The sequence below is a fragment of the Oryx dammah genome, unplaced genomic scaffold (assembly GCF_014754425.2).
Source record: "Oryx dammah isolate SB20612 unplaced genomic scaffold, SCBI_Odam_1.1 HiC_scaffold_2, whole genome shotgun sequence".
NCBI classification, from domain to species: Eukaryota; Metazoa; Chordata; class Mammalia; order Artiodactyla; family Bovidae; genus Oryx; species Oryx dammah.
Genome location: NW_024070186.1, coordinates 152,760,089 through 152,786,192, shown reverse-complemented (window position 1 = coordinate 152,786,192; position 26,104 = coordinate 152,760,089). Strand labels below are relative to the sequence as shown.

Here is a 26,104-nt window from a genome sequence, read left to right as displayed (position 1 = left end):
ACCGTCTTTGAAATAAAGTCCCAGCGGATGTAATTAAAGATGAGATCACTGCTCGTGTGCTAAGTCGCTTCAGTCCTATCCGACTCTTTGTGACCCCCATGGACTGTTAGCCCACCAGGCTCTGTCCATAGGATTCTCCAGGCAAGAATACTGGAGTGGGTTGCCATGCCCTTCTCCAGGGGATCTTCCTGACCCAGGGATCGAACGCATATCTCTTAGGTCTCCTGAATTAGCAGCTGGGTTCTTTACCACTAGCACCACCTGGGAAGCCACGATGAGGTCACTGCTGCTGCTGCTGCTAAATCGTTTCAGTCGTGTCCAATTCGGTACGACCCCATAGACGGCAGCCCACCAGGCTCCCCCATCCCTGGGATTCTCCAGACAAGAACACTGGAGTGGGTTGCCATTTCCTTCTCCAATGCATGAAAGTGCAAAGTGAAAGTGAAGTCGCTCAGTCGTGTCCGACTCTTAGCGACCCCATGGACTGCAGCCTACCAGTCTCCTCTGTCCATGGGATTTTCCAGGCAAGAGTACTGGAGTGGGGTGCCATTATGTTCTCCAGACGAGGTCACTAGGATGCTAAGCCAATGCCTGGCATCCTTATAAAAGGGGGGAGGGGGGACTTGGACACAGATACACACGGGGAGAAGACCAAGTGAAGGTCAGAGCGCTGCTGACACAAGCCAAGGAACTGTCAGAGCCGGGGGCAAGGCCCGGAGCACGGTCTTCCCTGGAGCCTTCAAAGCGGAGCCTGGCCCTGCTGACACCTTTGTTGTTGGACTTTTGGCCTTCAGGACCGTGGGAAAACAATTTCTGTCGTTCTAAGCCACCCAGGTTACAGTTCTCTGTTACACAGTCCCAGAAAATGAATCCAGGACACCGGGGTTACCAGCACCCAGTCCATCCTGAAACCTCTGGAAAATCCTTCCCAACCACACCTCATCCGGCCCAACAGGAAGTTAAAAATAAACCACCGTAAACTGGCGGCCGACTCTGGATAAAGGCTTATTTCCAGAGTACTGATTAACTGACATCTCACACAGGGCTCGGCGGAGTCCCGCTGTCCAGAGGAAACCTCTGGAAGGTCACAAAGCCCCAGAAGGGCAGCCAGAGCCCCCACAGGAAGACCTTGAGTCTCCTGTGCTGCCAAGTCCTGCCATGCATGAGACATCGGGAAAGGCACAAAGGAGTCTTTATGTCCAGTCACTAAAACCTGGTTCTGGGCTTCCCTGGAGGTTCAGATGGGAAAGAATCTGCTTCCAATGCAGAAGACCCGGGTTCGATCCTTGGGTCAGGAAGACCTCCTAGAGAAGGAAGTGGAAGCCCACTCCACTCTTCTTGCCTGGGAAATCCCATGGACAGAGGAGCCTGTTGGGCTACAGTCCACGGAGTCGCAACACAGTCAGACACAACTGAAGCAACTTAGCATCCACGCACGGTGGTCCAATGGATACAAATCCGCCTGCCAATGCAGGGGACACAGGTTCAGTGCCTGATCCAGGAAGATCCCACATTCCTCAGAGCAGCTAAACCCATGAACCTCAACCACTGAGTCCAAGCTCTAGAGTCCGATGAGAGAAGCCACTGCATGCAACCACAGAGTAGCTGCCACAACTGGAGAAATCCAGCTTGCACCAACGAAGACACAGTGCAGTCAAACCATAAAAGAAATTAATTTAAAATGTATTTTTTTAAGATAAGTTGAAATCTTAACCCTGAACCTCAGAGTGGGGCCTTGCTCATAAACAAGGTCATTGAGGGTGTAATTAGTTAAGACAAGATGAGGTCCTACAGGAATAGGCAGGTCCCTCATCCACTGTGGCTCATGTCCTTATAGGAAGAGAAGGGACACGGGGAGAACACTGAAAACGGAGAGAGATGGGGTGATGTGGCTGCAAGCCAAGAAATATCACAGACTGCTGACCATCCACCAGAAGCTGGAAGAAACGGCTAGTCACTCAGTCGTGTCCAACCCTTTGCAAATCCGACCCACTGACTGTAGCCTGCCAGGCTCCTCTGTCCATGGGATTCTCTGAGCAAGAATACTGGAACGGGTAGCCATTCCCTTCTCCAGGGGATCTTTCCAACCCAAGGATCGAACCCGGGTCCTCTGCATTGCAGGCAAATGCTTTACCATCTGAACCCACCGGGGGAGACCAGTGAAGCTGGGAGAGGGGCGAGGAAAAGCTCCCCTCTGGGTTTCACAGGGAGACAGGTACTGCTGACAACTGGTTTCAGAATCTTTAAGTCTCCAGAACCGTTGGACAACACAGTCCTGTTGTTTGAGGCCATCCTGTTTGTGGCGCCGGCCCAGGAAACAAATACGAATGTGGAGACTGAAACTGTGAGTAGGGTTAGTTCATCAGGAAATCTCAACTAGCCCTAAACTCACTTCCTCTGTAGCAGCAAGTACGGAATCAGCGTTCTTCTGGGATAGGCCTATCACAACAGCAGAGAGGGTGATAACCAACCATCACTGAAACTGCTTCCACTACAACACACATCGGTGTCTGTAACATTGCACCATAAATGAGAGGAGGCTCACCAACGGCATTGGTGAAGGCTCCCACCAAACTACTGAAGCACACTGACGGGATGCTCTGAGGATATCAAAGCTTTCAAAGTCAGTCTGTTTGAGTATCCCCAGAAAGTGCCTTCCCACCAAACTTTGTGAACCCATTACTTTGCACATTGGTCTGACTTTAATCACCCTCCACCCCACCCCCCACCCTGTCCCACTCCAACCCACAGCAAAGTTCAATGCTGGGCCTCTCCCAGGGGTGACCCAGAGACAGAGGGGAGGCCAACAGAGGCTGGAAGAAGAGAGAACTTGCAAAATGCATATTCCATACACTTTTGCCTGGTGTGCGTGTGTGCGCTGAGTTGCCCAGTTGTGTCTGACATTTTGTGACCCCATGGGCTGCAGCTCACCAGGCTCCTCCGTCCATGGGATTGTTCAGGCAAGAATACTGGAGTGGGTTGCCATTTCCTCCTCCAGGGGATCTTGTCGACCCAGGGATCAAACCAAAGTCTCCTGCACACCAGGCGGATTCTCTACCATCTGAGCACCAGGGGAGCCCTGATAAAACCAAGAAATACAAAGTTTGTCGTGATAATAACGACAAACCATAAAATGGTTCTGCCAGCTGGGGATTCCTCAAGGGTCACGTTTGTGAACGTCAAGGCTAAGAAATACAGGACCTAGATTCGAGCTGGGGGCCCCTCAGGTGGACAGGCTTCCATGGGAAGGCAGAGGGACAAGCAACGCAGGGCACTTCTCACCCCCTAATCTTATGAAAACACCTGTCCTGCTGGATCAGGGCCCACCCACAAGACCTCATTCTATCGTAATTACCTCTCTAAAGTCCTTATCTCCAAAAATAGCTCCATTCTGTGGCCTGAGGGGTTAGGACTCCAACACTGGGCTTGAGAAGGTGGATAGGAGTGAGGGTGGACACAATTCATCCCAGAACAAAAACCCCAAGAGATGCAAGGCTTGCACCTTCTAAGTAAGGATGCTCGGGATGATAGCAGCTCACAACCACTTCGAACACCAAACACGAGCCTACAAGCCCTTTCAGGGGCAGAGCACGCTGAGCAACTCTACTGAAAAGGTCGCTGATGCCCAGGCACCAATGAGGCATGGCCCACCCAGCTGTTTGTAATAAATCACGTTACTTTCCTAATGTTGAAATTTTCCTCTGTCACCCTGAGATGGATGAACCTCTCAGATTACACACAGAGAAATCCAACACCATCATGTTCCTTTCCCAGAAAAAAAACAACAAAAACCAACTCTGTTTTAAGGCTCTTGCTTTTCATTCTCTCCACTCACATATAATTGTCACTGACCCTTCATTCAATGGTCACACTATTTACCCATCCAAGGTAAGTACTGTGCCAAAAGAGCTGAGGTCCAATCAGCACTTTGGGGGAATATTTCTGCTTGAACTCCTGCAGCAGGGTCTATAGGATCCCAGTTGAACAGCTGCTGCAGTTCTTAACGCACAGGAAGTTTGAGCCCTGGGCCTCTCCATTGCCTTGAATGATGACTCAGGAGACAGAGGGGTCAGAGGTCTTGAGGCTCCACTGAGGGGCATTTCCCCCAAGATCTTAATGTTACATATGCCAGAGCATGTCTTCTGTCTCCCAGACAGTGAGTAACACAAACACAACTGAATTTATTTTTCACCCAGATGCTTCATCTTGCTTGTCTTTCTTTTATGGAGCAAAGTAACACCGTGGATGTTTCCATAGAGGAACCAGGACTGATTCTGCAGAATTTTAATTGTGGTTCCTTAAAACCCTATAATGCTTCATCAGTCACTCACTGAGGAAATTTTCTTTTTTTAATTTTATTGATATATAGTTGATGTATAAGTTGTGTTAATTTCTGCTCTATAGAAAACTGACCCAGTTTACGTATGTTCTTTTATATATATTCTTGTCCATGGGACTTCCCTGGTAGCTCAGACAGTAAGGAATCTGCCTGCAACACAGGAGACCCAGGTTCCATCGCTGCGTTGGGAAGATCCCCTGGAGAAGGGAAAGGCAACTCATGCCAATACTTTCGCTTGGAGAATCCCATGGAGAGAGAGGAGCCTGGCAGGCTACAGTCCGTGGGGTCCCGAAGAGTCGGACAGGACTGAGCAACTAAGCATAAGCACAATTCTTTTTCATATTCTTTTCCAGTATGTTTATCACAGGATGCTGAACATACTTCTCTGTGCTATACAGTCAAGTCTGTGGAAACATTTTCACTGTAATACCATAAGTTCTGTATTTGTGTTCGTGGTTCAGTTCTGATCCTAGAACCCAATTTTCCTGAGGGCAGATCTGGTTCTTGGGTCTACTCACAGTGCATCTGATGCCTTAGACACACACACACACAAAGACGTTCACTGGAGGGGCCATTTGGGACAGAAACCCAGACCCCACTTGGCTTGCCCACCCGTGTGCCCTCGAGGCGCCAGGTGCCATGGAGCTGTAGCCACTCAAAGGGGGCGCCTTTTTCCAACTGGTCTACCAGGGGAGACTCCTTTTTCTGAACAGTCTGCCCAGGGCAACATCTTTTTCTAACCAGTCTGTCTAGACATTCATGCTTTTACTAATTTGTACAAAAGCCCATACAAGTTGCCAGCGGCTCTGCATAATGAAAGAAATCAATAAATGCTTGAATGAAAAAAATACGTGATCATCTGCAACGGCCAAGTCAAGGTAACGCTTTCTTTAAAAACTCACTCACAACCGGGAAATTTCTCCAGCCATGAGCGTTCTGACCTCACAGTACACCTAACAAATGGCTTTAGATGAAGAGATAAATCTTTAACAAGAACATTATGAAAATGGAAAGAGTTTTCCATGAGTGTAGAGGGAATGACTCAGAAGAGGGAGAAGAAGCCATCAGCTGTTTTCTCTTTTTTCCCTTCATCTTCCTTTCCCTTCCCCTCGGCCTTGAATAACCTTCCCTTTAACAAAGAGATCTTAGAGTATCTTCAAAAGTTGACATTTAGTACTTTAAACTCCAAAATTAGCTTTAATTCAAGAAACATTCCTGTCCCACAGGCAACAGGAAACAATCAATATTCTATCCTCGCATCACAGAACGACTGGGAGCCAAGTGTAGCTGAAAAAAGTAGAATAAAGTTGCCTTTGAAGAGCGGAGGATAAGTCTGGGGGGCACTATAGGAACTGGAAGGACAGATATTTTGGCAATAATAATCCAGTGAAAAATTCTCAGTGCAATCCTGGACTCTCAAGAGATCTTAGATCACAATGCAAATAATGGGAACTCCTAGCAAAGGGACAGTTAACAAATATAGGTCCATAGCTCCAAAACCATTCATGTAGAAGAAATCAGAATCCCTAAAGGAAGAAAAATATTCTACCGAGTGTTGAGGAAAGAGCTGGCTACCAAATCAAAAGCATGGAGCATGAAGTGGCCTGATACATTTTTCTAATCCATACCCATCTGCTAAGTCATGGGGAAATCACCTATACATTGACTCTTTCTTCAACTTTTCAAGAATGCTCAGTGCCAAAAGGTGACAAGAAGGGCAAGGCAGTATGGATTCAATGGTCAGAACTTCCAAGCACTATGTCACCAACTCAAGACATGTCAAGGAACCAAATAATACTTAGAGCAGAAAGGAAAACCAGGAGGCAGAGAAGCCACAAGGCAGAGAGAGAGGAAGGCGGTAGATAGAGGAATATTCCCTGGGAACCTAAGAAGCGCCAGGTAGAGGCAGAGGAGGAAAGCAGAATGTTTGGAATGCAGACATTGGACCCCAAAGGGGTGCTGCAGTCCTTCCGATCCTCAGGGAGGTGTAGGCAGCAGAGATGAGAGATGCAGCCCAAGTCTTTCTTCCTCACCTTCCCTTTATCCTTAAAATAAACTCCATCTTCCATGATGAACTGAGCGGGTGTCCATTACTAGTTATCTGAAAGAGCCTAATTAACAGAAGGGTTGAATACAAATGTGAAAATCTAACAGAAGAAAATTACCAACTGCCTTTTGTTCACTAACATATTGAATACATTTTCACACTGTGTGCTTTACACGTATATACTCGCTGTTGTAGAATTGCTAAGTCATGCCTGACTCTTTTGTGACCCCATGGACTATAGCCTGCCAAGATCCTCTGTCCATAAGATTTCCCAGGCAAGAATACTGGAGTGGGTTGCCATTTCCTCCTCCAGGAGACCTACCTGACCCAGGGACTGAACCTGGGTCTCACTGAACTTGTGGCTCCTGCACTGCAGGCAGATTCTTTACAGCTGAGTCACCAGGGACACCCACCACATATACATAAAATACACATGTATGTATATTATGTAATTGATATGCATTTTATATATACACATATATATTTAATCAAATTTCCATTGAATTCTCATGAGATATTATCATCAGTTTACAAACACAAAAATTGTAATTTAGAGTATTTAAACACCTTGCACAAGATGATACTAGGTAGCACCAGAAAAGCCAAAGGAACCCAAGGCTTTCAGTCTGTAAGCCTGAGCTTTAATACATGACACCATTGTCATGCAACAGGTTAGAAAATTCAGTCAAAAATCGCTATCCAACACAAAGATTTTTCTGCAGACAACAATGAAACATTGGCAAGCTTCACTGATAATTTATAAGGTAAAACCAACAACAAACCCTCTAGTTTACTTTAGCGTAAAAAATAAGAGAAAAACTGAAGAAAAAAGACGAAGTGGCTTAACTAGACAAAATATAAAATTTTTCTGTACTCCTCTCCTGAAAAAAAAGAATCATAAAGCGAATCAAAAGCCAAATGCCAATTGGGAGAAAACATCTGCAGCATAACAGATAATAAAAGCTATTATCTTTAATATGTAAAAAGTTTGTGCAAATCAATAAGATAAACAAGGATCCTGGGGATAAATCATTAACAATAGTTAATAAAAGAGGAAACACACTTTCAATCAAATACACAAATTATGATAAACCTTACTAATTATCAAAACACACTTTTTAATGTACACATACACACACATATGCATGCGTATATATGTTTACATCTGTATCACATGTAACCAGCCCAAACACCTAAACCCAGGGATTACTGCTGGGTAGTATGATTACAGATGACTTTTACTTTCTTCTTTGTGTTTCTGTTTATTTTCCACAAGGAACTGGGGGTGGGGATCATATTTAAATAATCAGATTTAAAAATGATAATTTTTAAGGTATCTAAAACAGAAGTAGAGTATATAATGAAACATATTTAGTCCAATTTGGTAGCAAATAGTAATGTAAGTGGCAACGTAAGAACAAAATATCAATCCACGGCAGTTAACAAATATTAGCCTTGGATTTCTCTTGCCTGGGAAGTCCCATGGACGGAGGAGCCTGGTGGGCCACAGTCCATGGGGTCGCTGGGAGTCAGACATGACTGAGTGACTTCACTTTCACTTTTCACTTTCATGCATTGGAGAAGGAGATGGCAACCCACTCCAGTGTTCTTGCCTGGAGAATCCCGGGGATGAGGGAGCCTGGTGGGCTGCCGTCTATGGGGTCGCACAGAGTCAGACATGACTGAAGCGACTTAGCAGCAGCAGCCTTGGGTTTATTTTGATTAACTGAAAACCTCAAATAGTCTAGAATGCACCTGTGACTAGACTAGCTTAAAGAATTCTAAAACATGAGCTACTTAGTCCAAAGTACTTTAAGAAATTATTTGAGATATTTATATTTAATCATAGGAAAACAGACTTATATTAGATGATTTAGAGATATTTTTAAATAAATATAAATATTAAATAAATATTCCTGTTGGAATCTGTAGAACATTATTCTAAGTCTGATTATTGGAAAGAAACTATCTGTTACGCTACGAGCTCTCAGGCACTTTAGTTTAACAGCTTCTATGATAAAAAGCTCATTCTTGATCTGGGAAAAGGCATCTCAGGGTAACAAATTGGGTGGGAGTGCCGTAGCCACAAAGCAGCTTCCCTCCAAAGGGAAATTCAAGTTTCATTATGTCAAATTGGCCTTGAAATTACAACTGCCGCTCACAAATGTTAGTTTTTAATAGAATAAAATGTCATCCTGTGGGACTGACACTTTACAAACCTGAAGAAGTGTTTTCAAGTTTTTTATTGGTATTGTAAGTGTAAATGTTCAACTGAGAACTGAGTCATCGACTAGTTTCTCTAATTAAATTTTTAACCGGGAATAAAGAATGTACTTTAAAAGCTTGACTGCTACTTCAGAGCTGCAGTAATTCCAGTGAAAGACCAGATTACATGAGTGGTAACACTCATCTGTAGCCATTTGGTTTCACTAAAGTAGGGCTCAGACAACGTGCTAGAATATTCGGATCCCAGACTTTACAGCCACTTTCCCTAAACCTGCATTTTCACTCGGCACTTCCTCCTTCCATTTGCCTCCAACGTCCCTTCTCAGTCCAGATGAGGACAGACCAAGAGCTTAGAAAAGTTAGTCTAGCTCCACCCATCTGCATAATAAGCAAGGCAAAGGCACTGGGTATTTTCTTTGTTTTCAATAAATAATCTGTGTTCATTCTTGAAGTGGGGGGTGGTCTAACAAGGAGGCTATTAGCGAATGTTCAGTGAGCCACATAAGACAGGTACCTGCAGCTTCACCATTTAATTCAAAATCCTCATACAGAATTTTCTGCCTCCAGTGCAAAGGAAAGGTACTGAACTAAGACTGAATGGTAACCAGAGCTACTCAAAGTGGGTACCAGTCCTCATCACTTCCTTCATTAAGAAAGTCTGCTACCAAAAAGTTATGTGTGTTGACATTTAGTTTAGTATTATGGTTTTTATTTAATGTACATAAATACTGTGGAAACAGTGTCAGACTTTATTTTGGGGGGCTCCAAAATCACGGCAGATGGTGATTGCAGCCGTGAAATTAAAAGACACTTACTCCTTGGAAGGAAAGTTATGACCAACCTAGATAGCATATTGAAAAGCAGAGACATTACTTTGCCAACAAAAGGTCTGTCTACTCAAGGCTATGGTTTTTCCTGTGGTCATGTATGGATGTGAGAGTTGGACAGTGAAGGAAGCTGAGCGCCAAAGAATTGATGCTTTTGAACTGTGGTGTTGGAGAAGACTCTTGAGAGTCCCTTGGACTGCAAGGAGATCCAACCAGTCCATCCTAAAGGAGATCAGTCCTGGGTGTCATTGGAAGGACTGATGCTGAAGCTGAAACTCCAATACTTTGGCCACCTCATGGGAAGAGCTGACTCATTGGAAAAGACTCTGATGCTGAGAGGGATTGGGGGCAGGAGGAAAAGGAGATGACAGAGGATGAAATGGCTGGATGGCATCACTGACTCGATGGACATGAGTTTGAGTGGACAGGGAGGCCTGGCGTGCTGCGATTCACGGGGTCACAAAGAGTTGGACACGACTGAGCAACTGAACTGAACTGAACTGAACACACACATCAGGCTCAAGCTCTTCACCTCACAGTGAACTTGTAAAAGATGGCAGACCAGGACCTCTGCCCACACTCTGGAGACTTGGAGTGCGCTGTGAACCTAGCATATTGGAGCTGTCAGTTCAGTTCAGTTGCTCAGTAAAGTCCAACTCTGCGACCGCGTGGACTGCAGCACGCCAGGCTTCCCTGTCCATCACCAACTCCCAAAGCTTGCTCAAACTCACATCCATCGAGTCAGTGATGCCATCCAACCATCTCATCCTCTGTTGTCCCCTCCCTAGGGGTGGAAAAAGCCCTCTCACTACCCAGGACCACACATGGAGGTCATCATCCACAACGAGCAGCCCAGTTAACCCCAGGGCTTTAGATTTTGGTTCATTCATGGCTGGTTCATGACCCGATTCACTGCTCTTTAATACTTCTATGTGAGGGGACTTCCCTGACGGTCCAGTGGTTAAGAATTCACCTTCCAGTGCAGGGGACGTGAATTCAATCCCTGGTCAGGGAACTAACATCCCACATATGGCAGAGCCACCAAGCCCATGTGCCACAACTAGAGAGCCCACGTGCCGATACTACTGAGCCCCAAGCTCCGGAGCCCCCATTCCACAGCTATAGAGAAGCTGCAGCGAACATCCCTTATGCCACGACTAAGACCCAACACAGTCAAGTAAGTAAATAAATATTTTTAAAATACTTTTATTTGAATACCCGTAGCAGCATTACAAACACTGATGAGATTTCTTCGTTTTGCCATTTCCTGAGGAGTTTCTCAAAATGCAAGACTTTGGAGGCCCTTGGGCACCCCAGACAGCTGGTCAACCTAAGGCTGCAAAATCGGGACAACAGTGCCTACTACAGAAGGCCATTGTAAGGGATAAATTCTATTCTGCAGCAAAGCATCTAGGGCGTGGCCTAGCAGACGGTATGCGATCCATAAATGTTAATGATTACCATCGTTATCAGTATTATATACATCCTTGAGGTCAAAGCAGAGAGCAAGCACTCAATCCTTTCCTGTAGACTTTTAGTGATTCAGAAGGACACAAAATCCTGCTTTGTTCCAGGTTGATAAAGAATCACTGGGATTCTAAATGTTATCCCATCATCTGGAACAGAGGTAGCAAGCCTCCTCAATGGGTAGCTGCGTCTTCCACTTCCGCTGACTCTCAGCACCATGCTCCATGCCCGGAGAGCATCCGTCACTGCTGTTCACCCTCGCCATGCCCTCGCACAGAGCTCTGGCAAAGAGTAAGTCACGACGAAGAGAGGAGCTTCCTGGAAGAAGAGTGTCTGAGCCGGACACCTTACCAGAAAGCCGTGAGACTGGATGTAAGACGACAGAAACTCTGTAGGAGATTAAAATGGCAGAGCTACAACATGGCCAATTATTAGAGAAATGCAAATCAGAACCACAATGAGGTGTCACCTTACACCGGAGAGGCCATCGTTAAAAAGTCTGCAAATAACAAATGGTGAAGACAGTGTGGAGAAAGGGGAACCCTCCGACACTGTTGGTGGGAATGTGAGTTGGGGCAGCCACTATGGAGAACAATGCGGAGGTTCCTTAAAAAACTAAAAACAGAGCTACCCCAGGATCCAGCGATCCCACTCCTGGGCATATAGACAAAACTATAATTGAAAAAGATGCATGCACCCTCTTGCTCACAGAAGCGCTATTCACAATAGCCGAGACATGGCAACAACTTAAGTGTGCATCAAAGGATGAAAGAATAAACATGTGGCACAGGGGACTCCCTGGTGATCCAGGGGTTAGGACCTGGGCCCTTTCACTGCCACAGCCCCAGGCTCAATCCCTGGTCAAGGAACTAAGATCTCACAAGCCACAAGATACTACCCCCCAAAAAATATATATATATATGAGATGTGATGTATGTACAATGGAATACTACTCAGCCATAAAGAAGTAATGAAATGATGCCATCTGCAGCAACATTGAAACAAATAGAGATTATCATACCACCATGTGATATCATGTATATGGGGAATATTTATATATGATACGTGATACGCCAAATCTAAACTACGACACAAATGAACCAGTCTATGAACCAGACACAGAATCACAGACACAGAGAACAGACTAGTGGCTGCCAAGGGGGAGGGGGTTAGGGGAGGGATGGAGCGGGAGGTCGGGGTCAGCAGATGTGAAAATGGATATATACAGAATGGATATATATGTATCTTCTATATAAAGAATGGATAAACAACAAGGTCCTACTGCACAGCATAGGGAACTATCTTCAATACCCTATAATAAACCATAACTTAAAAGAAGATAAAAAAGAATGCATATATATGAAAAGTATATACATATAAAAGTGAAAAGTGAAAGTGAAGTCGCTCAGTCATATCCAACTCTTTGCGACCCCATGGACTGTAGCCTGTCAGGTTCCTCCATCCATGGGATTTTCCAGGCAAGAATACTAGAGTGGGGTGCCATTTCCTTCACCAGGGGATCTTCCCAACCCAGAGATCGAACCTGAGTCTCCAGCACTGCAGGCAGACGCTTTACCATCTGCACTACCAAGGAATCATATATATATATATATATATATGCCAAACACTCTGTTGTACAGCAAAAATTAACACAACATTGTAAATCAACTATACTTCATTTTTTAAAAAATGACAGAAAAACTCAAGGAAAGGGATGAGAACAAATCAAATGGCTCAGAGAACAGGCAAGAGAAGTAAGCAGGTTTGCTAAATGTTTTGGCAGCAAGCTGGCCAAGAGACTGATAAACTTATAAAAAAAAAAAATGTGTAGTCAAAGAGACAGAATCCAAAGCTCCATATATCTCCATGGGAGACATCCAAAGAAATGTATGTTTGCAAATAGCAGCGTCGTCCATCTGTTGTGGTGTCGGTACATTTTCTCAGCAAAGAGCTGAGGGTCCTTTAACATTCCTATGACACTACAGAATATTTTTCTGCCTCTGGTAGGTCCCTCTAATGCCTAGGTGGCTTCCTTAATGAGTCCCCGAAGAAGGCACAGCTGTTCTGGGTCTGGAATGTTTCCCAAAGGGCGCTAGCTGGACCACCTGCCCCATCTACCCACCACTCACATAGGCACAACCAAGAAAGGCAAGCGAGTTAGACAGACAGGGCTTTCAAACCATTCCTGGCCAGCTAGAACATCATTGTCATCCAGAAGGTCGCCCCCATGTCCTGGGGAGATCAAAGCATTCTTCAATCCATTCAGAAAACATTCACTGAGCATCCTTTCTCTACCAGGTACTATTCTAGCCACCAGGCATACAGCAGTGCTCCCTTACTCTTGGGGCTTCCAGTCTAGTGGGGAGACAAATAACAAACACATGAACTCATAAATATATACCACAGCGTCGGGTGATGTTATGAGTTGGAAGGAGTCTGCCCCCAATTCATCGGTGTAAGTCCCGTCTTAGTCTGTTCAGGCTGCTACAACATGTACCAGAGGCTAGATGGCTTATAAATAGCAGAAATTTATTTCTTCCAATTCTGAAGCCTGGGAAGTCCAAGATCTAGGCTTCGATTTGGTGTCTGGCCAGAGTTCTCTCCCTGGTTCATCGACTGACATCTGCTTACTGTGTCTTCATGTGGCAGAAAGGGCAAAAGAGCTTTCTGGGGTCTCTTTTTTCTTTTTAAGCGTGTGTGTTTGGAGTATAATTGCTTTACAGCGTTCTGTTAGTTTCTGCTGTACCACGAGGCAAACCAGCTATCTGTATACATATATCCCTTCCCTCCTGGGCCTCCCATCTCACCCATCTAGGTCATCATAGGGCACTGAGCTGAGTTCCCCGTGCTACTGGGGTCTCCTCTTTAAGACCACGAATCCCACTCACGAGGGCTCTGCTTTCATGACTAATCACCTCCCAAAGGCCCCACCTCCTAACACCATCACCTCAGGGATGAGGTTTTAACCTATGAACTCTGAGGGGACACATTCAGGCTAACCCCCAGGACCTGAGAACGTGACCTTAACGATGATCTCACCAGAGGTCATCACGTGAGGTTATCAGGACGGACCCTGATCCAATACAACTGACATCCTCGCAGAAAGGGGAAATGCAGATGACACACACAGAGGGCAACGATGTGAAAGGACACAGCGGGAAGACAGCCGTCCACAGACCAAGGAGAGCGGCCTGGAGCACACCCAGCCCTGACCTGGGCTCTGGCCTCTGGCCTCCAGAGCCGTGTGGCTATAAGTCTGCTATTTAACCGCCTAGTGTGCGGTACTTAGTCACAGCGGTTCTGGCAAACTGACACAGGTGATGGGACGCACTTTGAGGAAAGAGAGCAAGGTGAGGGGGCAGACAGCAACAGGGGACAGGGATAATACAGAGGGTCATCAGAGCGAGCCCATGCTGACCCCCAGGATCCCAAACAGGCCTGGTTGTTCACTCCACCAGGACCAGCCCTCAAAGGGCTTCTCGGGTGGACAAAACAGCCCCGAAGGGCCCCAGGCGTATTTTTACACCTGTGCTTACACCTGGCTCAGTGCATTTTATGTCCAAGTTAAACAACAGCTTTTGCTCCTTAAAAGGGTTTCACTTCTCCCAATGCTCCCTCTTTTTCTTTCTTCTCATCTGCTCACCACACACTCTATCCATCGTCTTTCCCAGGAAGAAATAACAGGACACAGTTCAGAGTTGCCCGAGCAAGAGTCAAGCTCTCCCAAAGATCCGTCTACACTCCATCACATCCTTTCCCTGGGACCCAGGCATGGCAGGGGCAGGAAGGAAGAAATCAGGCATGTCAAGCCAAGGTCATAGTCTCAACCGTACACCTGCCTCACCCAAGTATAATCTGCAACTCAAACTCAATTAGCACAGGTGCTAACACACCACAGTGACCCAAATCCTCATCCCAACACACAAACCTCCATTCAGACAGCACTGCTGACAGGGAGGAGCAACAAAGCAGTAGCTCTTAACATTTTGGGGGTAAATAATTCCTTTTAGAATCTGATGAAGTTATGGATCCTCGTCCCAGAAACATACATATACATATACAATTTATAGGGATCCACAGAACTTCAAAGATTAAAAGCAGGAGGAGAAGGGGATGACAGAGAATGAGATGGTTGGATGGCATCACCGACTCAATGGACATGAGTTTGAGTAAGCTCTGGGAGTTGGCGATGGACAGGGAGGCCTGGTGTGCTGCAGTCCATGGGGTCGCAAAGACTGAGCGACTGGACTGAACTGAACAGAACCTCAAAGCTCCGCTATGGTCTCTTGCTAGTTAATGGAATCCAGGGAACTAACCTCTGTGAGAACTACCAAGAAACAAAGACAAAGAGGAAACAGGGAGCAAGCAAGATGGGTCAGGCTTCAAAATACATCAAAAAGAGGATTCAAAATACATGAAGGAGGACTGATTGCCTTAATACATAGAAGTGCTTATAAATCAGGAAGAGAAAGACCAACAACCCAAGGGAAAATGGTGAATGGCCACGAACAATGAACAGAAATGAAATGCAAACTGTTGTTGGACATATGAAATACGTTCAACTCACAAACATGATAACCTACACGTAACACAAGATATTAAGTTTAACCAACTAGATTGGCAAAGATCAAAGTCTGACAGTATCTTATACTGATAAAAATCTGGAAAGATATCCCCACACCAGGTTGATGAGAGTATAAACTAGGACAACTTCCTTGGCAGGCGATTTGGTGAGACTCATCAACAGTTTAAACGTCCTATCCTTGGGAATTCCCTGGCAGTCCCGTGGTTAGGACTCAGTTGGCACTGTCATTACCAGGGCCAGGGTTTGATCCCCGCTTGGGGAACTAAAATCCTGAAAGCCACACAGTGCAGCCAAAAAAAAAAAGAAAATCAGACATACCCTTTCACCTAGAACTAGGAATTTAAACCTCAGATATACTTGAATATTTACAAGATGATACATAGGCATGGATATGTACTACAGCACAATTTGGGGATACAGCAAGTCCCCTACCTACGAACCTTCAAGATGTGAACTTTCAAAGGTGCAACTGGGCAATCACATGTCCAACACCGCAAGTAAGTTCACGTGTCTGGTGTACACTGTCACATGCGTGCATTCTCTACAAATGGTTGTGCTTTTGTGTACCTCACTATACAGCACAGTATAGAGTCCAGTCGCTCAGTATCTTTGTTTCAAGCTCAGAGCCTCTGCCCTCAACAGGAGTGACACTGCAGCTTGCCCTTCAATTCCTATTGCTAATGATCCTTCAGCTCTACTGTCTCCCACCTCTAGTCAGTGACACTTCTTGCCTGTGTACTCGACGCCAACCCCTGCAGGTCAGCTGTTGTACTGCGCTATGCTTTTCAAGGTACTGTACTGTAAGACTAAAAAGGTTTTCTTTACGTTTGGGTTTGTTTTTATGTATTCTCTGTGTGAAAAGTATTATAAACCTATTACAGCACAGTACTATATAACTGATTGCATTAGTTGGGTACCTAGGCTAACTTTGTTGGATTTCCGAACAAACTGGACTTACTCTCAGAATGTGCTCTCAGAACAGAATTCAATTCATATGTAGGGGATTTACTGTAACAAAAAAATGGTATGCAACCTAACTGCCCATTCTTTAATTGTGCTTAATTCTTTAACTAATGTCCATTGACTTACTCATCAAGGAATGGCTAAATAGATATGGTACCTCCATGTACTGAATGGGCTTCCACGGTGGCTCAGTGGTAAAGAATCCTTCTGCCAATGCAGGAGATGCAGTTTTGATCCCTGATCTGGGAAGATCCCCTGGGGAAGGAAATGGCTACCCACTCCAGTATTCTTGCCTGGGAAAACCCATGGACAGAGGAGCCTGGCGGGCTATTGTCCATGGGGTTGAAAAAAATCAGACACGACTTAGCAAAAAAACAACAACAGCATGTACCAAATACCATGCAGTAATTAAAAAGAATAAGACAATTCTTTAGTAAATTTGGGGAAAGGATGTTCAAGATATATTGCTAAGTGAAAAAAGCAAGACACTGAACAGCATGTATGGTGTAAAAATATCTGTTCCTGTATCTATCCATTTACAAATGTATGCGTACAGAGTATCAAATGTATGCACACTTGGATGCAGACAGAGTATGTGTGGAAGGAGACACAGGAAGCCAGAAGCGGGGTTGCCTCTGGGGAGAGGAACCCAACAAACACCAAGGCACCCAGGTGGAGGCAGAATTACCTCTCACTGCACCCCCTCTGGAAACCTTTCCATTTAAGACCACGTGTCTGTATCACCCATTCCAGACTTTAACCAAATGACTCTTAAAACATAAACACACACAAGTGGTTAAAAACCAAAAAGGATTCAGTAAGTAGAAACCACATAGCTAGGGAGGGCGGAGAAGGCAACGGCACCCCACTCCAGTACTCTTGCCTGGAAAATCCCATGGACTGAGGAGCCTGGTGGGCTGCAGTCCATAGGGTGGCTAAGAGTCGGACACAACTAAAGCGACTTAGCAGCAGCAGCAGCTAGGGAGGGCAGAGCCCATTTAGTGGAGGTGGTAACAGGATGTTAGGAGATGGTGCTCACCTAGCAACCCTTCTGTCACCCAAATGTCCCAAACCAGGACTCAGAGAACTATCCAGTTTCCCACAACTCAAAAGTGATTGAAAGGGAGGGTCTCTCCCACTGTTTCTTGATTAGACCCACTGGTCGACAAGTTAGCCCAACTCTGTGGCCATGACATCCTCAAGAGAAAATACATAGGACTGTATCTCAAAAGCACCCACAAACCCAACAGAGAGCCCTGGGCATCCTAGTGAAAAGAAACATGATGCCAGAATATTCCCACGATGATGCTCGGTGTTGGGAACTAGCCTCTGCGGCTGTTCTCTCATTCCAGGGAGGGATAGCACCACACTAGGTGGGCAAGGTGGGGCAGGGAGCGCCCCCACCGGCCTGGATTCAGATCAAGACTCTGAACTCTGGCCCGTCTCCCGCAGGAAGCCGTGGACACCTGGCCCCGCTGCCCCGCTTCCCCTTCTGGGCCAAGAACTTCCTCCACAGCTGCTGAGCTCTGCTGCGAGCTCGCCCCAGGAACTGCCCTCGGCCAGTGTCCAAGGCCACACCCCTCTCCAGGGCCGCTCTCAGCCAATGATCGTCCAGGGCCCACGGGTACAAAGCCCCCAACCCCTCCCCCCAACCCGGACCCCTCCCTAGATATAAAGACATGAAGACCCCAGCCTGGACGTCTCAGCTCCTGGAGCACAGCATGGCGTGGGTGGAGGGCTTCAGCTGGGACTGCATCAGCGTCCAAGGCTGCCTGACTTCTCCCCTCGCCTCTCCTCCTCTGACAGTGCTAATATACACCGAGTATACACCCCAAGCCCACACTCCTTCCTTCCCGAGGTCTGCCTCCCAGGAAGTCACCTACAATCCAGTCCTCATCATCTAAGAAGCTGCTGTGGGTTGAACTGTGCCCCACAGAGAAGTGCGTAGGTCCCCACCCCTGGCACCTGTGAATATGGCCTTATGAGAAATGGGATCTTTGCAGATGCTACCAAGGCGAGCTCCTACTAGTTTAGGGTAGACCCAAAATCCAGTTGGGCTGGCTTCCCTTGTGGCTCAGACAGTAAAGAATCTGCCTGCGATGCAGTCCATGGGGTCGCCAGGAGTTGGACACAACTGAGTGACTGAACTGAACTGCAATGCCAAAGACCTGGGTTCCACCCCTAGGTCCAGAAGATGCCCTGGAGAAGGAAATGGCTATCCGCTCCAGTATTCTTGTCTGGAGAATCCCATGGACAGAGGAGCCTGGCAAGGGCTTGCAAAGAGTCGGATGCAACTGAGCGACTGACACTTTCACTACTTTTCTAAATCCCATGGCTGGTGTCCTTATAAGGAGAGCGAGATTTGGAGACAGGGAAGACTCACAGGGGATAGAAGGACCTGTGAGGAGACAGAGGCAGACACTGAGATGCTGCAACCACAAGTCCAGACATGCCAGGGATGGTTGGCAAGTACCAGAAGCTCCCCTAAAGCTTTCAGAGGTTCACCCACACCTTGATTTTGGACTCTGGGCTTCCAGAAGAGGAAGATATGATTGGACGGCATCACCGACTCAATGGACATGAGTTTGAGCAAACTCCAGGAGAAAGGCATGTTGGACATGACTTAGCAACTGAACAACAGTAGCCAGCTAAGCTATCAACGTCATAATAGCTTCAGGTGCACAGCAGAGCCACTCAGCCATATATACACATCTATCCGTTCTCCCCCAGACTCCCCTCGCCTTTTGGTCATTTGTTAGGGCTTCCAAAGCAGAAGACACAGGAGACATGGGTTAGATCCCTGGATCAGGAAGATCCCTTGGAGGGGAGGCATGTCAACCCACCCCAGTATTCATGCCTGGAGAATCCCACGGACAGAGGAGCCTGGTGGGCTACAGTCCACAGTGTCGCAAAGAGTTGGGACACGACTCAAACGACTTAGCATGCACACACCCTGACAATAGAGAAGAGAAGGTCAGAGGAAAAAATCCACCCAAGGCAACCTCCTCTTGGTCAACGCAGGTAAGGATACCAGAGAGGTGGTTTTTATTTGCTCAGGGTCACTTCAAGCATCTAATGAGAAAATGCATGGAAGACCCTGGATACGCCACAAAGCACTCTACCGCTGAGCTGGCATTCAGGAGAAAGGAGGGGCGACAGCTCTCTCTGCCTTTGTAGAAGCCTCCGCCTCCTTGGGTACCATTCAGGCCCTGTGGCTCACCTCTCTCCTGCCGGTCATCCTACCAGCCAGCAGCACTGCATCAGAGAACGTGAAATTCAATTCAGATCTGTACTTGAAAGCGGCCAGGGCCCAGGCTGAGTTGGGGAAGCGGTTTCACCAGTTTGCTAAAAATAAGGCTCAGGGATTATCTATAGGTTTCAATTAGCCACGAGAGCAAGCAGGTTGCTCAGTTATCATGAATAATCGAGATGGGGTGTATAGCCTGAGATAAATGATACTTCGCGCCCAGCCCACCTTTTCACAGAGGACACCCAGCCTGCCTCCTCTCAGAGCAGACAATGGGGGCCACTCTCCACACCTCCCGGGAGGAGAACCCCGGGCGTGGATGACCGCCACGTGGCCCTGGAACAGCCTCCAGCGTGCACACCGCTGTAGTTGAGCCCAGCCTGTAGCAATGACTCCACACACCCACAGAGAAAATTTCGGGTTGTGCTCCTCTTCATGGGCACGGTTCAGCACTGTTGTGCTGACTCAAAGCGCCCTTTGAAGTCCTTGGGACTTGAGGATCAATGAAGCGAGCCCTACGTGCCAATTTCCATCATTCACAGGGACTTCAAAAAGATGAGGCAGGGCGGGAAGTTCAGAAAAGACTGTGCCTGCGAACTGCAGCATGCAATCTCTGAAATTATAGGCGCAGCCCTGTCACATGCGACTCTTGGAGCAGGTGCTTTCTGCCCAATGCCTCTCACTTGCCAAGAAATTCCTGCTGAGGGTTAATAGGAATATCCAGTTCCCTAAGCATTTCTTGTGTCTCAGCACTATTACCCCTAAATTTCTAGCACTTAAAAAAAAATTACAGGATTTAGCACCTGTTTGTCTCCGAAATACTTGCTAAAAACGGAACTGCCAAAAGGCCACCTCTAAAATTAGTCATATTTCCTGCTCCGAAAAACATAGTAAATTCTATTTTTAGTAACTCCTTCACTCCAGGTACCTGGCGTGACATGGCGCTGTCATGCTCGGGCATAATTATTGGCAACTTACTAAGCAGGCAACCCTTATTTTTAGCCCCAAAATAGCTCCAGTGAAAATGATTAACAGGCTTTAAAAACAAAAAAAAACTAAGGGTTAGAACAAGGTATTTAAGCATCTCAGCCAATCATTTTACGTACCTAACTTCACAGAGACTTAATCACAAAAAAAAAAAGTAATTGCGGCAGTAACCATTCTCCCCTTTCCGCAGTTTTGCCTGTCGGTGAAAACAGCTCTATACCTGAAGGCACCTACTGTCATCCCTGTCAGCCTCTCCAACTACACTTTCTTCATGTTTTAAATGTGATAACCTTGGGCCTTCCTGTTGGTCCAGCGGTTAAGGATCCACCTGCCAATGCAGGGGACCCGGGTTTGATCCCTGGTCCGGGAAGATCCTGCAAGTCGCTAGGCAACTGGGCCAGTGAAGTGCAACGACTGAGCCCGTGCTCTAGAGCCCGTGTTACCACCACTGCCCTCATGTGCTGTGACTCCTGAAGTCTGTGCACCCTCGACCCCATGCTCTGCAACGAGAGAAGCCACTGCAATGAGAAGTCCGTGCACCACAACAAAGAGCAGCCCACGCAGCAACAGCAACCCAGTGCAGCCATAGATAAAGAAACAAATGCTTTTGAAAAGTTAAGTACAATAACCTATCAAGTGCCAGAGACTCTGCATTGCCCAGGTATTGGGGACCAGCATCAGAGGCTGTGAGTACACCTCCCCTCTGGGTCTTCACAAGTTATCACTTCACACTCCTGCACAGCAACTTCATTCTTCGTCTCAAAGCCACTGAGAATCCTTTTCAAAGTTTGATCTTGTCATCATTTTTTTTCCTCATCTAATCATCAGCTTAGTCAAAGACAAGACTGAGAATGTGCCAGTTAAGAGTTTCACATGATCTAGTGAATTATTGACTTTTAAAGCCACGTTAAGGCAGGCTGCACCAACTGAAAGCTCCTAGAGGACAAAGTGAGGCCCTGCCCAAAGCCATCAGTTTTTTCAAGCACTAAAAGGGCCAACCGGATTCAAATGACTCTCAAACAACTCTGGAAAGAAGTATGCAAAAGAAAAGCCAGGGCGGTGGGGGGTTGGGGGGGCGAGGGGGATACTGTCCTGCAGGCAGTGATGGGAAAAGTTGCCTCTTGATAAGATAGAATTGAATGAAAGTCAGGGAAAAGTGTCTCGTTTTCCAACCTGATTCAGACAGTAATTCCCAGCGTGCCATGGAGGATGGCACCCAAAGCTTTTTGGAAACGTACACAAGTCAAAATGCAACACACACGAAGTGCCCTAAACCAGTGATACTCTGGATTTTGGCATAAGTCACCCAAAACAACATGCCCAGTTTGAGACTGCAACTGCGGGTGTGGGGTGCCTCCTCTTTTTCCTTTTCTCCACCCCCCTTTGCAGATTTTTCCTGAACTGATTCCTCAGGACAGGTTGCCCTGGATCCTTGCACTTTGGGGGTGGTGTGGGGGGCAGGGGCAGGGGAGAATACATCGATTCCCCCCCACACACGTCTTGGTACAGCATTCATGATTTCATGTGTGGTCTGTGGTCTGTGTCCTCTCAAAAAGAAAGGAAAAGAGAAAAGTGAAGAGCTTTCTCCAAAAAGTATGCACCTCCCCGAAGGGGGAATTATTGAGAGGAGAGGGCCTCCTGGGACACTCACATCACCCACTCTGGGGACATTTCATTTCCCTTCCTCCAGGTCCTGTCACCTCCAGGGGTCCCCTGGCTTCGCTCTCAGGAGTAACCACTCTCTGGGTGAAATCTCTATTAATAGGTCACCTTTTAAAGAGACCTGGAAGGCTACAAATTGTGTGAGGTTGATTACACCTTTGTTTTGTTCTTAATAAGACAGGATCCAGCACATGAGTGGGGCTGGGGAGTCATCAGCTCAGCAGTCCTTCCTGGGTAGAGGCATCTACAAGCACGCACACACACACACACACACACACACACACACATTTTAATCTCTACAATCTGCCAAAACCCTAAATCTATTAGTTAAGCATTAAGGCATTATTAGGAGAAGGCAATGGCACCCCACTCCAGTACTCTTGCCTGGAAAATCCCACAGACGGAGGAGCCTGGTAGGCTGCAGTCCGTGGGGTCCCGAAGAGTTGGACACAACTGAGCGACTTCACTTTCACTTTTCACTTTCATGCATTGGAGAAGGAAACGGCAACCCACTTCAGTGTTCTTGCCTGGAGAATCCCAGGGAGACAGCAGAGCCTGGTGGGCTGCCGTCTGCGGGGTCGCACAGAGTCGCAAACGACTGAAGCAACTTAGCAGCAGCAGCAGCAGCAAGGCGTTATTGGATCTGTGACATACAAGCTATGAATGACACCCATCGTTTCTTTAAAGCTGGCCATTAAGTGAACTAAAATCCAGACTTCTCAGGAGGCTTGCAGTCCCAGAGCCCCTGATTCTACCGACTGAAGTAGGGCACACATCAGAAATATCTCCCAGTCTCCTCCACCACTCTAAGATCCACCTTCCTTAACTAGATTCAATCAGTTAGTCCAGCGCAATAATTTTACGTCCAATTAATTGGTCCTCCTCTTGCGGAGAGGAAGTGAGATGCAGCGTTTGAAAAAGATAAGATGAGATAAACGGGCGTGAGCCTCTAAGGGGTGCGGGGTGGGGGGGTCAGGGTGGGGGGAATCCTCACTGGACCCCATCCGGGTAGGAATTCCTCGCATTCCAGAGTGCCTGGGGGCCCAGCCCTGAGCTCCAGAACCGCAGCACCCGGCTACGGACTGAGCTCGGAGTGCAACCCCGGGCAGTTCAGCCAAAGCACACAGCCTGATACTAGGGAGGGAAAGAGCAGCGGCGAGGAGCCGAGCCCCGGGAGAGAGGAAGGCAGCCGGAACAAGCTGAGCGGCGGGCAGGGGGAGCGCGCGCGCGCGCCTAAACGTTGCCCATTATGCTGTGAGCAGAGCACCTCGTCTCTTTCTGCTGCTGCTACTGCTAATGCTAAGTCACTTCAGTCGTGTCCGACTCTGTGCGACCCCATAGACGGCAGCCCGCCAGGCTCCCCCGTCCCTGGGATTCTCCAGGCAAGAATACTGGAGTGGGTTGCCATTTCCTTCTGCAATGCATGAAAGTGAAAAGTGAAAGTGAAGTCGCTCAGTCGTGTCCGACTCTTAGCGACCCTAGGGACTGCAGCCCACCAGGCTCCTCCATCCATGGGATTTTCCAGGCAAGAGTACTGGAGTGGGGTGCCATTGCCGTCTCTTTCTGCTAAGTTTCAAAGAGGAAACGGACGTAACCAGACTGACTCCTCTACATTTCGAGTGAAAACAAAGTTCTACCACCCGTGCCAGGCACGGGTGAAGTGAGCGCTCTGTAATTAGCTAGCCGGATCCGCGGGCATCCCCGCCTTCGCCCAGACGCGATGGGTTAAGTTCCCAGCCCACTGCGAACCCAGGAGTAAACGGCGCTGGCGCTCACTTTGGACTAGAAGGAGGTTTGGAGGGGTTTTTTTCTTCTTGAAAGAGCCCCTCCATTCAGTGAGTTCCTCTCCGGAACACTCCCCCTTGTGCATGGAAATTCAAGCCAGAGGCACTTTGAAAACTACTCACTGCTAACCCCACTTACCCGAAACAAAGGGGCACCCCACCCCGAGAGACTGTAGGAAGGGAACAAGTGACAAGGGTGAGGAAGACCTGCAGTCACATGCCAGGGGCTCCAGCACACACGAGGGAACTGGCGAGAGAGATTAAAGCCAGGAGAAGCTGGGGGTCAGAGGGCAGGGCAGTTCGCCCTAGGGTCAGAGGGCCCACAGCAGTGTGTCCGGGACCCCCAGGCTGGCAGAGGATCCCAGGGCAGAGAGTGGCTGGGCAGGTGGGAAGCCCGGAACCTCCCTGCCTTTCCCAAACTGCTGGCGTCTCTCTCTCTGAATTGGCCACCAAAGGGGGCTGCTTCCCACGGGACCTGGGCTGAGCAAGCACCAGCCTGGGGTGGAGGGTTGGGGGGGGCTGTGGGGGTGGCTGGGGCGGGGGGCGGTTTGAGTCTGAGATGCTCCAGCCTGAAGTGGCTCCAAACTTAGGGTAACTGTCAGGCTAGCTTGCGCAGCATCTCAAAAGTAAGTCATCCTGTGTTGAGTTTCTTCTCAAATCTAAGTGAACAGCTGAGGTCCAGCAGGGCCTTGCCTGACAAGGGATCACACCCTGCTAACTTTTCAAGGTCTGGAGGGGCTGCCCCTTCAAGTGTCTGGGGGACTTGGTGGCGGGGGGAGGTCTTCATTTGTTTTCCTTGCTTCTAGAAGATGAGAAGGTCTCTTCCAACATCTGAAGTCTGGGGGTATCAGTGCCAGTAGCTCCCACCCCAGCGGCGGGAGTGAGGAAGGAAGGAGTGGGTGGGATGTCTGGGGGTGCGGTGGGGGCGATCCAGGACGCAGCGGGGGGAAAGGTGGATGGTGGGAGGGGCGGCGTGTGAAAACCCTCCTGTGACCAGGTAAAACGTCCCCTAACTCTGCACCCCACAGGTGGGAATGTCCCTGGCGTCTCGGCCTTTCCCTACTTCCTCCCGAGCCCGCGAGGGGGATCAGGCTCTAAATTGGCCCCCAAGGGCTGGCTAATCGGCTCTCCCACCTTCAACATCAGGGCCCACGCACTCCAGTCCTGGGTCCAGCTTCTCCACTGATTTTGCCGCCCCTATCGGCCCGAGAGCAGAGTCCCCCCCGGCCGCCCCCCCGCCGCCACTGCACCCCAACCCCGCTCTGGTGCCCGCCAGGCGGCGCCCTTCAAGATGCAAAAAAGCTGCGGGCGTCTGGCTTCGCGGGGAAACCAGTCGCCCCCCACCCCACTAACCAGGGAAAGTGACCCCAGACCGCTCCTCTGGGAAATGCCAGTATCCTGGTCTGCAGAGCTAGCTCGCGCGTTTGGCTCGACCCCGCGTTCAACCCGAGAGGAAAAGCAGGCGGAGCGGGAGGTGCTGGGCCGGGGCTCCGCAGCCTGACTCGCAGCGCGGGGTTCCCCGTAGGATCCCCCCGCCCCTCCCGACCCGATCTCCCATCCCGGGGCGGAGGGGCGGGGGGTCCGGGGCCCAGCGCCCCGGGCGGCTCACCTTCTCTCCGGTCAGCACGTGCAGCCCCTCGCGCACCTTGGCGAAGGAGCCCTCGCCCAGCTTTCTGCTGCCGATGAGGTAGTTGCCTACGCGCTTGTGGTGCTGGAAGTCGCGGAGCCGCTCTCGGGGCACGCCGCTCACCCAGGCCGGCAGGAAACTTCCTTCGCAGGCAGCCGCCGGCCTGGCCGCGTCCTCGGCGCCGCCGCCGCCGCCCCCGGGCGCCGCCGGCTCGCCTAGGAGCCCGTCCCCCGCCGCCGCCGGCATCGCGCCGCTCCGGTTCGGCTCCCGCGCTCGCGGCTCCTCCTTCTCTTCGGCCGGCTCCCCGGGCTCCTCCCGCCGCCGCCGCCGCCGCCGCAGCTGC

The 26,104-nt window shown here is 48.5% G+C and overlaps 1 protein-coding gene across 1 annotated transcript in view; it reads right to left on the bottom strand.

The window, feature by feature from the left end:
- HUNK (hormonally up-regulated Neu-associated kinase) overlaps positions 1–26,007 on the bottom strand; it is a 137,836-nt gene extending 111,829 nt beyond the window's left edge. Inside the window, exon 1 of the mRNA XM_040227978.1 lies at positions 25,744–26,007. Within this exon, the coding sequence (XP_040083912.1) occupies positions 25,744–26,007 (264 nt within the window). The remainder of the gene's footprint in view (positions 1–25,743) is intronic.
- Positions 26,008–26,104: the final 97 nt, after the last annotated feature.